Below are 14088 nucleotides of genomic sequence, written 5' to 3' on the forward strand. Positions count from 1 at the left end.
AAGGTAAATATGCACTACAGTTGTTTTTCCTTGAAAGAACAGCATGAGGTCAACACTTGTGATTTTATAATTGCAAAGAATGTAAAGAAGAAATTTTGCCATAAATTTACCATGTGGCATTTACATAGATATGTGAAAGGAACTCCTTAGGAAAAGCTGAATGCAGAGAGTCTCTGTCTCTGTTTTTGCTTTAAAACAGTAACGCAAAATTATCAGTATGAACAAGCTCAAGTTAAACAAACAGTTATTTATACATGTGCTTATGTTATATTCCTTTGGGTGGTCCAGCTTCCATCTGTGAAACTATTCATGCTAATAGAGTTAAGCACGTGTACTCACAGGAAGAGACTGTGAGGTCTGATAAATAAATTCTATTATGTAATATCTGATAAAGTTGTTTTTACACCAGTATCAAACTTAGAGACAAGGAACACACATTACTGGGCCAGATCTGAGTTCACTGTCCTGTTACAACTGACTAGTGCTAGATGCTTCAGGGAAATTTATATGCACACCATAATGGGAGATATGGGATCATTTTTGCTCACAGTAGCCTTTTATCTCATTAAATCCTTGACTCCAAAGCATTTCCAAGTCAGCAAATTCCATAATCCACAGTGGGTTGCTTTTGTTGGTTTTTTTTTCCCAAAAAAACCAGATAATGGAAACCAGAAACTTCCTTTTAGCCATTCTAAATTTGCCACCTTCTCCTCTGTAGGAGGACATCCTCATAATTTTCTGTTATCAAATTGTGTAGTCATTCTAAACTTAACGTACCTGTTCCAGATGCCCAGACACACTTATCAGGGCACATTAGTTTGCCTACTTTCTCAATTTTTCTTTTTTTTTAATCATTCTTCATGCAAGCACTGAATTTTAAGGGGTTGGAATAGACCTTAAAGATCATCTAGTCCCAACCCCCCCCCCCCATGTCCAGGACACCTTCCACTAGACCAAGTTGCTCAAGGTTTTATCCAGCCTGGCCTTGAATACTGCCAGGGTTGGGGCAACTTGTTCCAGTATTTCTTCATAATTATCTAAGTCAAATTTCCCCTCTTTCATGTGTACCCATTCCCCCTTGTCCAACCACTACAGGTCCTGATGGAAAGTCCCTGCCTGGCTTCCCTGTAGGCCCTCTTCAGATACTAGAAGGCTGCTTTGACATCTTCACATCACCTCTTTTTCTCCAATATTAATGTATAATGAAACAATTTTTTTAATTATTTCTGGCTTGTTAAATTTGTCTGGGCTGCAAATGAATTGCTTAGTGATTGTTCAGGTCCAGTTTCTTTGCAAGTAGCATTGAACTAATGGAACTGTGTTTTTTCAAGGCATATTATTTATATTTGTTGACATCAAGCTTCATTTGAAAAGTGCCCATCTGCCTCTGAAGCGCCTCAAAGCTGTCTTGCTCTAAGATGCAGGAAGCCGTCAAGACTCGTGCAAATGTAACAAAAACTTTTAAAGTTGGAGTTCAGTTTAAGAGCAGCGTCCAAGTAACAGTTCAGGTTTAGATGTTTCCTGTGCCCGGTTCTCGTTTCGCTGTGTGACGGCCGCCCTAGCCCGGCACCAGCAGCTGCTGGAGGTGGCCCTGAGGTCTCCGGGCACCTCGGCACCCGCTGACCCGGCCCAGGGGATCGGCCATCGCCATGCCACTTGTCCCTTTCTTCATCTGTACCCGCAACTTTCCACATCTGCTTGGTTTTGCCGGTTTTAAGTTTTTTTTCTCCCCTTCTGAAACGTGAAGGGCCGCGTTAGGAGCCTTCGGGAGGTCTGAGCTGCCGCTGTGAAGCGCTGGAAGGGACGGACCAGCGCCGTCGCGACTCCCTCCCGCCGTGCTCCCCGCGAGGCAGCAGCGGGAACGCACCCCAGCTTCCAGCCCTCGCAGCACCTCGGCTGCCTCCCAGTCCCTTTTCCCGCTCCCCTCAGGGACTTTTCCTCCCTCAGGACGGAGCCCCGCCATCCACTCGCAGGTTACGCGCCTTCCCGCCGCTCCTGCGCATGCTCCAGGCCCGGCGGGGCCGAGCAGGAGGTGGGGAAGCGCCTTTGCAAGGGAGAGCGCGGTGCGCGCGCATGCGCCATGGGGGGGGGGGGGGGGGGGGGGCAGGCGGCTGCGCGTGCGCGCTGTGCAGAGTAGGGCGAGGGTCTGGCGGCGGGAGCGCGGAGCGGCCGTAAGAGCCCCGGCGGGGCCGCGCCTGAGTCCGGGACAGCGAGGAGATCCCCCTCCGGGGCACGGGGACCGCCAGGATGAGGCTGGTGAGGAAGGACCTGGAGAAGGACAACGCAGGGCAGGTGACGCTGATCCCCGAGGAGCCCGAGGACATGTGGCACACGTACAACCTGCTGCAGGTCGGGGACAGCCTGCGCGCCTCCACCATCCGCAAGGTGCAGACTGAGTCGGCTACGGGCAGCGTGGGCAGCAACCGCGTCCGCACCACGCTCACCCTCTGCGTGGAGGCCATTGATTTCGACTCGCAGGCCTGCCAGCTGCGCGTCAAGGGCACCAACATCCAGGAGAATGAGTACGTCAAGATGGGCGCCTACCACACCATCGAACTGGAGCCCAACCGGCAGTTCACGCTGGCCAAGAAGCAGTGGGACAGCGTGGTGCTGGAGCGCATCGAGCAGGCCTGCGACCCGGCCTGGAGCGCCGACGTGGCCGCCGTGGTCATGCAGGAGGGGCTGGCCCACGTCTGCCTGGTCACCCCCAGCATGACGCTTACCCGCGCCAAGGTGGAGGTGAACATCCCCCGGAAGAGGAAAGGGAACTGCAGCCAGCACGACCGCGCTCTGGAGAGGTTCTACGAGCAGGTGGTGCAGGCCATCCAGCGGCACATCAACTTCGAGGTGGTGAAGTGCGTCCTGGTCGCAAGCCCGGGCTTCGTGCGGGAACAGTTCTGTGACTACATGTTCCAGCAGGCAGTCAAGACTGACAATAAACTTCTACTGGAGAACAGGTCCAAGTTCCTACAGGTAAGGTGCTAACAGGAGTGGGTGAAAACGGGCTTGAGAGTTGTCTGTCTGTGATAGTAAAAGGTAGTCACACAGGAAATAAGGCTCTTACTAGACAAAATAAATTTCTGACTGAGCATCATAAGGAAATTATTCTCATGCCTCTCAAATTGTAAGGTAGTTATGCGTGATACAGGGATGGTTCCCCCCCTAGGATACCTTAATGTGGAGTAGAGAAAGTATTAAATATATCGAACTCCCTATAAAGGCATATTTATATGAATATAGATAATGTAAAGTGTGAAGTACAAATTGGAAAATACTTTAACTGTGCTGTTACTCTGTCATGCTGTATAGTGTGCACGTTTAATAACAGCTTTGTAGAGATGTTTTTTAAAAAGTACCTGGATGTGGTATAGGTTAGTTAACTTTGTTGTTAGTCTTGTATTGAAGGTTATGCAGATCATGGCATTTTTTCCCATTTCTTCATCATCTCATTGATTGAGTGGGCGGGGGTTTTAGCCTTTAATGAAGTGGGCAAATTCAGAGCTTAAAATGAGTTTTCATAAGGATACTTGTATAATTTTTAAGTTGGAGTAGGTGTGTCCCAATACTTAATGGTCCCAGCGTTAGAAGACCAGTGCCCCAAGAAACCTCCTTTTGCATTTGTAGTATGGAAGTAATAGTATGTGTGAGAAGTTTCAATGTACTTCACAATTTTGCAAGCATAATAGCTGTGCAGCTGTGCAAGACTCAATGCCTTTGCACTATATCCCTGCAGTCTTAAGAGGCCTTTTCTGGCATGCTTTAAAACGGAGAGGCTTAGATCTTAGTTTCTTAGTTTCAAGTAGCCCTCCCTTGGGGTGAGCATATTTAATGCAGTCTTTGAATAAGTGAAACAGTTTTCTTTTGCTCTTCTTGAAGTGCAGTTTAAGGGATTTGGTGTAGGTTCTGGGTTGCAGGAGAGATCCCTTAAGAAAAGAATCTTGTATGTTTCAAGAAGGAGGTAACTTCCTCAAGTAACTGTCAAAGTTATTGTTATGTATAGTGGAAGATATTTGTGATTGGCTAATCAAAAAAATGGTCCTTTTTCTTTGAAAACACCAAACCTCTGACTTTGTTTTCGCTCTAGGTCCACTCTTCCTCAGGACATAAATACGCTTTGAAGGAAGCACTCTGCGACCCAGCCGTAACCAGCCGCCTTTCTGACACTAAGGCAGCTGGTGAGGTCAAAGCCCTAGATGACTTCTATAAAATGCTGCAGCATGAGCCTGACCGAGCTTTTTATGGCCTGAAACATGTGGAAAAGGCCAATGAAGCCATGGCCATTGATACCCTGCTGATCAGTGATGAGCTTTTTCGGCACCAGGATGTGGCTACCCGTGCCCGATATGTTAAGTTAGTAGACAGTGTGCGGGAGAACATGGGCACAGTGCGCATTTTCTCCAGCCTTCATGTGTCTGGAGAGCAGCTTGGCCAGCTGACAGGGGTGGCAGCCATCCTGCGCTTTCCTGTGGCTGAGCTCTCTGACCAGGAGGATGAGTCTAGCTCTGAAGAGGATTGATGACAGTGACTTCATTCCACGGTTTCTTTTCCATGTCATGCTGAAATGACATTGAAGGCGCTCCCTTCCTAAATACTGTGTGCAGATGTTCCATGACATGTAATTATAAGTTTTCAGTAGTATACACATAAAGTATGTAGCTCTGCTGAGCACACTACTTGATATCTGTTCTATAATGCGTGTTGAAGCAGACTGGTTTTTGCAAGTTACATCGCAAACCTCCAGCAGTGTAAGAAACCAATCTGGCTCCCCAAAGCTGCTTAGTCTGTATATTAAGGCAGACTGGTAGCTTAGTGGAGTGTTTATGAAAAAATAATAAACTAAGAGGGAGAAATTCGTGTCAGACTATTTCTGTTCAAGTGCTTGAAAAGACTATTGAAAAACAAGTGTAAACTTCTTCAGGCAAGACTTATCAAAACTGTGCTTGATCTTAGGAAGTTGCCATTCTTCCTAGAATGTGTCAAGGGAATGGGGTCAGCATCATTTCTAAGGGCTTTTTGTGGTGTTATGAGTCTAACCACTTAAATATTTCTGTGAAACACTTGAAGCAGTCTTTCAGAAATCAGATCCTTTAAGTTTTTCCCTTTTCCTGTAAGAGAAATGGTGACTTTCAGTCACACACTTAAGTTACCTTTTTGAATCCTGTTACCTTGTGAGATTGTCCTAAAGGCTAACAAGGTATCATTGACTGTATTTTGCTAAATTGGCATTTTTTAGCAACCAGTTCTGAGAAAGTGTATGAAAAGGCTTACAAAAGCTGGACCCTAGTTTCCATGAGGAATCTTTTGACAACAAACACTTTAGTTAATGTCATAATCTGGTGATGATGATGATGATGATGATGATGATGAATCTGGTATTTTTCTGTTTAAGTACCTCTTTAAAAACACACATAAGCTGTGATACAGAAATTAAGGTTATGAAATTATAAATCAGATTTCATCCTAAAATAATGGCAACTGTAAAAGTCAGAATTACTTCTTCAGTTATTAGATCTGCTCAAAGTATTGAGAGCCACAAAGAGTTTTGTTTCTTCACTAGGCAATAAATCTTAGGCTGAGGAAGCAGAAATTGTTTTCAGATTCAGATATAACCTGTGAGGGAATTGTTTCAAACCAATGTTTGATGATGTGGTTTCTGTGTGTAAATAAGGATTCCTTTTTTAAATGTGGTGGAAGGTGGAGAACAGGAGCTGTGGAAGACTTCTGAAATATGGAAAGTGACATAACAGTGGAACTTTAAAAAAATAAAACCACTGAAACTCTTAGTCTGGGTATAATAGTTTTAAGAAATCATTTTTAAGGGTAGTCCCATATGTTGATGGGTACCAGTCCTCTGCAGTTAATACTATTTATTGTTAGCTGAAAACTCAGCCTAAACTTCTTAATACAGAAGTGCTTTTGAGTTAAAAGCCATCTTCCCTCTTCCCACCATCCACACAATCTTAAGGAATTCATGAACAGAAATTATATTAGAGCTGTAGCCTTCTTTCTCTGAAGACAAGCAAGCCCATTGAAACAATTGTTTACATTGTTTACATTTACATTCACTTCCATTCAAATTTGTAGTACACCACAAATTCATAGTTTATTTCTCAGCAAACTGAGAGACAGATCAAACTGTCCTTTGGTTGTGGAATGGATTGCTGTTTTACCAGACCAAACTGGTTCCACTTATTCCATTTTAAGCCAGAAATTATGAAGAGTTTTTGCTGCACTGCAAAATTACAATGGCAGTTTTGTGTTTAGTACCTGTAGTGTATCATCCAGGAAAAGAAGCAGCCATTTTGTTGCATATTTGTTCTAAGGTAGAACTGCAAACATCTGGTAAGAAAACGTGAAAATAGTGATTCTTTGAATTGTTTACACTTAGAGTTAAAATTCTGTCCTGACTTTACATTTTGTGTATTTTTATTTTTTTAGCTATTCCTATCATGTCACTAAGTCTCTGAAAGAAATACATGTGGACTTGCCCAAAGTATGGAAGGGTGGGACTTTTTTTTTTTTCTGGTAGCCATTTTTGTAGTAAAATAAATATACAATTACTATGTATACAAATGCATCCTGTTTCAGGAAACAGCTTAAGGGCTTGGTATTGAAAGTAGGCTGTGTTTAGTAGTTGCAGATGCTTGACCTGGCCAAGTTCCAGAGTCGCTAGTATATTTCACATTTCAAGGAATTTTGATTAGTTGAAAAGTCTATATTGACAGACTTTCTTAATGCGGACCTTAGCACATGTGCTCAGATGACACTTTCACAGAAGAGGGATGCTATCTGTAGATTAAAGGAGGAAGTGCTAGAGCCATGGGAAAATATTTTTGTGTCCATTGTTTGAAACTAAAGGTGCATGAACTGAAAACAGTATTTAATGATTTTGAAGTGTCTCAGTTTAGTTTCTGATTACTTTCTGACATAATTCTGTGAATTAGTAATACAGTTTAGCTTCCAGTTTTTCACTTTTCAAAGTAAATGAATACACATTGTAGGATTTCTTAAAGCTTGTTACATTTGGTAGGAAGAAAGCTTTAAAAAGTGAAATCAGATTGATACTGAACCCTGCTGTGCTCTACAGTGATGCCAATAAATTTATTTTAGACCATAATGCCTCTCTTGCAAACTTGTACTTTGGAGCAGGCCCCAGTTTATTTTGTCATTTCTGGTATTTGAATCTGTTTATCATTATATAATTTTTTGTGGTTGTTTACCAACTAAAGTTTGGTGCAAAATGTGAGGTCACCACCAGCTACAGACCAAAATAATCCTATTAGTTAAAAGCAAAATAAAAGATTAATCTTCCAGTAAAACTTCAAGGCATTCAGCAGTATTTGATCTAGGGAATTCCTCATCTCTCTCGTTTTGTCTTCACCCTGTGTAAGTAAAATGCTAGTAGTAAATTATCTTTGGACCACTCCCTGACCACCACTGTAACAAGAGCCCATAGCTCTTCAGCTTAATTTGTGATGGGACTAGGCTTGATGGTTTTAAAGCCATGTGAATAAATGTCTGAGGTAATTTTCATTAGCTACTGTTCTCTCATAGGTTAAGTAGCCCTGAATTTTAAAATTCCATTTGAAAATCTCGGTTTAACTTCTGGGCTGCTGACCTTGGTTTGCCTATTTCTGTGGAGGTATATTATACCTCACTTCTCATTTGACTGATTTATGTCTTGATCCTCTCGAGTTTTCTTTCTGTAAGCTGCATTATCCATCTGGGAAAGTGTGCCTCTATGCATGTGATCTCTTGTAGATCACCTATTCCATTCAATTTTTTTTGAGATTTTCATAGCTTTATTTTTAAAGAAAACAAGCCTGTTTCATACAGGAGTACTTACCTAGTTTTGCAGGAAAGAAGAAAAAACAACCACATATTCTCAGAATGTTTATGCTGGTTTTTTATGTGAAGGCACATTTCTACAGTGTGTGGTCATTTTCTTCTACAAAAGATCTGAGAAAGCAATTTTTAAAATGTGGAACAGCAATTAGAAAATCTGCAATTAGGAATCCTTGTTTATAACATAAAATTAGAATTCCTGCAAGACACATAATAACAAAAAAATGAAGGAATGACTTCAAAAAACTACTTATCTATGTACTTTTTAGATACAGCACAACTTCAGACTTGTTTTTTTTCCTCGCTCTCTGATATACCAGTTGCTTTTATCAGTTCCCCAACCCCCCCTTTTTTTAAAAAAAAAATATTTCTTTTAGAATTAAGTTCTTAAAGGAGCTAGGTGCATCTGAGGTGGTCTAGGTGGTTAAAAAAAAGTTTCTTCAAGCTCTGCTAATGCGGGAAATGATACAGATCTGGCAATCATTCCCTTCTCAGTTCTTGTTCACTATATATCTGTAACTTGTTACAAGGTGAATGATGAAAGTTTTGATTCTTTAAGAACTTAGGATTTCTTAGTTCTGGTTTGATTTAGCAGATAGTATGCAGAGAACGGTTGACAGAGCTTTATTAGATTATTTTTCAGTATCTCTGTTTCTTTTGTAAGAGTCACAACGTGCTTTTAGAGACTGTTTTAATGAGATTTTGTATGGAGAAATAGTATTTTGAAAACTCATTGTTCTGCTAATTTAGGGTTAAGAAAATGCTTAACTAGTTTGGTCTTGTGATTATTACTGCGATTCTTAAATCAGGCTCTGACGTGGGTTGAGCCTGAGCTTTTTCAGCAGTAGAAAGAGTAAACATAGGCTGTGGAGCTTCTTGTGTGACAGTTGCCCAAAGACTTGCTGAATAAGTGTAATGTTTAGTCCTGCTACATTTTTTATGCTTGACTCAAGTAGGGCATTGACTTGGATTTGAGGATAACTGCTTGCATGATAGAGAATATAAAGGAAAAAAACATCTTCAGTCTAACAACGAAACTGCACATGCTCTGTGAATTTCTGAACTTGACTGTTTTAGAAATCCAGTATAGCTTTTCTGTGAAAAAACTGTCTCCTAAGGTGCCTTAGCCTAAAATAAAGCATGAGGAAAAGGTCTCTGAAATTATACTCTGTTGTCTGAAAATAATTCTTCCTTTTGTCCCACTTAAGGGCTGTACAAGAAACAGAGTGGGGACTGGTGTAAGAGCAGCCCTTTCTTCCAAGTCAGTGTCTTCTGGGAAATGCAACATGAAGCAGCAACTTTCAAACCCTGCCAGCTCTTGTCAGCTTTTGCTGTATCAGTCTCTAATTTATTGCCATCTTCTCACAGCTAATGTAATTGCTGTCATGCTGCTCTAATAATTACTTAAAAGTCAAATTAGAACTGATAATGAATCCTCTGGTGAAATAACTGTTCCATTAGAGAATGTTAATTAGTTGAAACCAGCCCTCCTTTTTAGGAATGTACATACCAGACTTGATGGGAAGTGTTTTCTCTGGTCCAAAATGGAATTTCTAGTCAAAGCCAAGCCTGGAATAGTAAAAAAAGAGCCTAAGGGCTCTAAGGAGTCATATGGAACAGAAGATAACACAGTTTAAGACCGTTTTCTGTTCCATAGTTAACACTAGGCTAAAGGTGCTCCCTTTTCTGTCATTGTGTCATTGGTAAGTAGAACTCCTTGTTGTCTAAGCAAAAAATTATATTTTGTCTGAGATAGCTAAGTTACAACTGCCTCAGATATGACACCTCTTGGGATGAGGGAGGCAATTTTCAGACTTTTGATCTGAACTTGACAGGAAAATAATTGAAAGCTGAGTCTCTTCCTATCTAATACACTTCTGATGTAGCCTTCAAGTTTCAGTAAAAAACGCCCTGAGTTCTGTGTTTAAAAAAGATTTTGTACTAGGTGGCTAACAGCAAATCTGCTTTTGAAGACAGGCGTATTATTTCCCATGCAGCCTTTTTCTTTGCTCAGAAAAAATAACTTCAGCAGACTTTTTACTGAAAGGGCTTGTATCAAAGATGGCAGGGGGGTTAAGAAAAAAGCTAACTTGACTCTTAGCTTGTAGTTGCTTTGCTAACTGAAGGAATGTCTTGGGATACAGAGTTGACAACTATCTTCAGGACTCAAAGATTTGTTTACAGTAGTGGTAACAAGTGATAAATTCAGAATGTCTGACAGTTGTTCAATGCTCATGGACATGTTTTCTGATGCTCTGAAAGCTACAGCAGGTTTTGTTGAAGAAAATTGCCTTTTCTTTGACCTGCAGTGTTCAGCCTTCAAGTGGCTTCAAGTGTTTTAGATAATTTAGTTTAGGTGTGAGAGAAGTTAATTAATTTGTTTATCTTGCCCGAGTAGTTGTCATAATACCATTTCCATTCCCATTTGCTAAAGAAAACTGGTATATCCTGTATAATTTTTTCCTCTCCTGAGTGGAAATTGTTGTTCTGAGTTAGGGTGTCTAAGAGAAACTGAAGTGGACTCTGGAGAAACAGTGCTGGGTGAACATCAGTTTTCTGCCAGGACAGTAAAGTCTCCTGAGGCAGTGGCTGCCCTTGCTGCAAGGCTGTGTGTAGGAGCTACTGGGACAGCAGTGATGAGAGCCAGAAAAAGAGCAGCTGTCTCATGAGGGAACTTTTCCAAGTTCCAGAGCTGTGAGGGAAGATGAAAAGCTATGGTTTAATGGAAAACATGAGGTGCTGATTTGGGTATGTGACTCCTTCCCTAAGGAGAGATGCAGCGAATGTCTGAAATATCTGTACTCAGTTCTAACAACTCATGCTCAGTTGAGGGTAAGATGCCAGCTGATGTGATTAACCTCTTTGTGTGTGTCTGAGGGAGAGGAGCCTTGAGGCCGAGTCTTAAAATTGAGATACTGAGACCTTGGTAATCCTGTCACTATGGACTAACTAATTTCTGACAAGCCTACTACACAAGTGACACACGTGGAGTCATTGCTGTATCTGAGGCTTGTGAAGGACTGGCTTTGTTTTTCTTTCATATCTGTCTGAAAGCCACCTTCTTTTTCAAATTAATTGCTTTGTAAAACAAATACCTCACTGTGTCATGTTGGCAATATGCATGATAACCCAAGTAAAAATTCCTAGTCAGACATTAAAAACAAACAAACAAACAAACAAACAAACAACAAAAAAAAAACCCAGAAGCTGATTGAAATAAACTTTTCAGAGGTTTTGGGAGGTACCTAGTGAGAATAAAAAGAGACAGACAGATAAAACAATATGTAACCACCAACAGTTGGTAGTTTCTAATAGTTTTTCAAGTCATTTCAGCTAAAGGATTGTTTTTAAAGATAAGCAGACTGGTGAGTCAAATCACTCAAATGACAAGTTTTTAAACCTTTTCTTTAGAACGCCTCAGAAATCAGTTATTAAAACTCTTATTAATACAAAATCAAACATTGAGATTTGGTAAACAACTGAGTTATGATTGCATAAGTTGTTTCAAGCTGTCTGCATATGTTTTATCCAAGTGTAGATGTGCATGATTCTGTGTATTTTTCTTATTAGACAAAGTGTTTTCTAATGAGAACAAAGTTAAGTATTCAGAAAGAACAAAATTAATCTTGGCAATTAATGCTGACAACTATGAGTCTAACTTTTCCTAATTCTGAAGACAATTTCTAATTGTCTTTTTTTTGGAGGGGAGGCAGAGTGTGGAAATTGTCACTGAAAAATGCTTAAGGCTTTAGACCTTAGTATTTTGAAAATGAGGTTTTAACTTCTAGAACATTTTTTAAACTACTTTGTTCTTCCCTAGTTTAAGCACTTTTATTTTGACATAAGAACTGGCAAGAAATAATGTATGTTAGAGAGCAGAAAGTTCCTACTACTGGAAAAATGAGAAATTGGAACAGCCTTGCAGTCAGAAAAAAATCTGAGCAAAAGGTCACTTTTATATGGAATTTTTTACCCTGAAAAATATTATGTAGTTGCCAGCAACAGATAGGAATCAATTCAGCAGTCTTGTACCCCATGCTTGGAACAGAAGCAGAGCACTTGCTGTTTTTATTCTAGTAGAGCATTGTGTTGCCCTGTTTCTATCTGTCCAATTCATTGCACGTTTGTTCACACCACATCTCAACAAACACACCAGATTACACCACAAAACTGAGCTGCTGTCAGACAGGGACTAGCTAATGATGCATCTGAGCTAATGATACAAAAATGCATTGATTAGGTGCCTGATAAAGGCAAGAGGGGTGTTGTCGGACATAAGGTGATGGCATGAGGTTCATTTGTGCCTTTTTAGAAGGTCCTTTTCTTCACACTCGCAGGTCCTGTTGACTTCAGAAGACTGAGTAACTTTTAATGCCAAAACTTCAAAGTGGTATCTACACAAGAAAGTAAAATTTCATCACTAATAAACTTCCATGGTAATTCTGTGTAGGTGATGCAGATGTTTGAAAGAAAGAGTAATGGATTCTTTATGGAAGTCCAGATACCATGAGGATACTTTCAGAACAGGCCTGGTCCAAACAGATATCTTTAAAATCATAGGTGTACTTCAGTGCTGTGGGTGGGAAATGTAAGTTATTAGTGCCAGTAATTCATGTAGAAAACTCTATCTTAAACTTCATCTAAAAAACAGGATGTTTTCCTACCTCTAGGATACAGCTTTAATTTTTTGGGGTGGAAACAAACCTTCCTTTTATAATCTCTTCATGGCTAGTTCCAAATTTCCCTGAATTGTTTATTGACTGATAAAACATTTGCAGTAAAAAGATCTAGGGTTAATTTTGCAGTGCTTTCAACTGGTTTGCCAGTTGCAGCAATGGTGCAACAAAAGAAATGTTCATACTCTTACTGGTATTTGAGTGCCACAGTCTTTAAGTAGATATAGTTGATGATGCATATTATGCTGAAGTTTTCAGTATGTTATTAATCAGTATTGGTAATTCATGGTGGTAAACTAGCTTTTGGAGAATTTATTAACTTTTTAATTAAAAAAGGTGTCTTGACTATAAAAATATACCACCTAAAAGAAAAATATTAAATATCCATAAACTTTTACTGCAGTTTTTAAAATTACTTTATTTCCTACCTTCAGTGTGAAATGACAATGATCTTGATCATGTTCTCCTCCAAACATGTCACACATGATTCTTTCAGGGAATAAGTTTCTAGTGTACAGTGGAGGTGCGTCTTTTATGCTTATTTCAGCTGAGTGATACCAGTGGGAAGCTGGCATTTTGGTTTAGTCTTTTTTTCTGATGAACTCAAGTGAACACTGTACGCCATTTCCTGACTTACTGCTCCATGAACTTGTTTACAGGAAGTGTGGTTTTATCTGTCGCCTGTACATTATGCTCACCTCACAGGTGGACCAGAGATCAGGTACTATCAAATAAAATGTCAAGCTTGTGAAAGTCCTTGTGATTGTCTGAGACCATAAGAGGGGTAAAACTGCTTAAGTAAAAAAAAATACATGAATCGCCTAGTGCAATGCCAGTGGTTCTTTTGTCCAAATGAACAAACTTTTTTATTGCTGATCTTCAGTTTTTCTTAGGGTGCAGTGTCTTTCATGATGTGTGTGTGGTGGTGGTTTTTGGAGCTGTTACTTAACTTTTATGGTGAAGTTCATGGAAGATTGGATTTAATGACCACTGTGGCAATTTGCAGTCTCACATTCTTGTCTGCTTTCTCAGGATTTCTCAGTTACGAGTGTAAACTTTATGTTATCACAGAACCATGTTTTTTTAATTGTCCAGTACAATAAAAGAATTCTTATGACAGTTAACAATTCATAGGTAGAGACAAGTAAGGAGACAGACTGGTTAACGATTATCTTCTCTTTCAGCAGTGAGCAGTCATAAATTTCTAATCAGGAGAGCTTTGTATGTCTTAATAGAGACTCACTACCATTATTACCCATGACACATGCTTGAGACGGGCTCAGGATTTTGCTGTGAGCAGGTCAGACCTGGTCTGTGCAAACAGGCAGTGCCTGCTGCACCATGCTCTTGCAGGACAGCACTGGCTTTCCCTTCAGGCATGTCAATACTGTGCAGCTGGGGATGAAGAGGCACTTCCATCTGACCTTGTGTGAGAGCCCTAGAATCTGGGGACCATTCATGGTGGAATTCCAGCATTTCAACAAAAATGTGACTTCCTTTATATTACTGCCTGTAACAATCTTGTATCAACTGATACAAGATTATTAATTTTTAATTAATTTTTCTT

At 40.4% G+C, this 14088-nt stretch overlaps 2 protein-coding genes across 3 annotated transcripts in view; both read left to right on the forward strand.

Annotated features, from left to right (window-relative positions):
* Window positions 1-14088, forward strand: part of ITGA1 (integrin subunit alpha 1) — a 71641-nt gene that overhangs the window by 4351 nt on the left and 53202 nt on the right. The window lies entirely within an intron of this gene.
* PELO (pelota mRNA surveillance and ribosome rescue factor) lies at window positions 2117-4850 on the forward strand. The gene is made up of 2 exons (XM_027634473.1): window positions 2117-2973; window positions 4085-4850. Exons 1-2 carry the CDS (start codon window positions 2248-2250, stop codon window positions 4514-4516), a joined length of 1158 nt encoding a protein of 385 aa, XP_027490274.1. The 5' UTR covers window positions 2117-2247; the 3' UTR covers window positions 4517-4850.

This window comes from Corapipo altera, unplaced genomic scaffold, assembly GCF_003945725.1.
Source record: "Corapipo altera isolate COAL_440 unplaced genomic scaffold, ASM394572v1 61411, whole genome shotgun sequence".
Lineage (NCBI taxonomy): Eukaryota > Metazoa > Chordata > Aves > Passeriformes > Pipridae > Corapipo > Corapipo altera.

What these genes read in the sequence shown, in the direction of transcription:
- PELO (XM_027634473.1), top strand. Translation starts at nt 2,248, where the DNA reads ATGAGGCTGGTGAGGAAGGACCTGGAGAAGGACAACGCAGGGCAGGTG. An exon ending in ACAGGTCCAAGTTCCTACAG is followed by an intron (nt 2,974 to 4,084) that starts GTAAGGTGCTAA and finishes TTTTCGCTCTAG; the next exon opens with GTCCACTCTTCCTCAGGACA.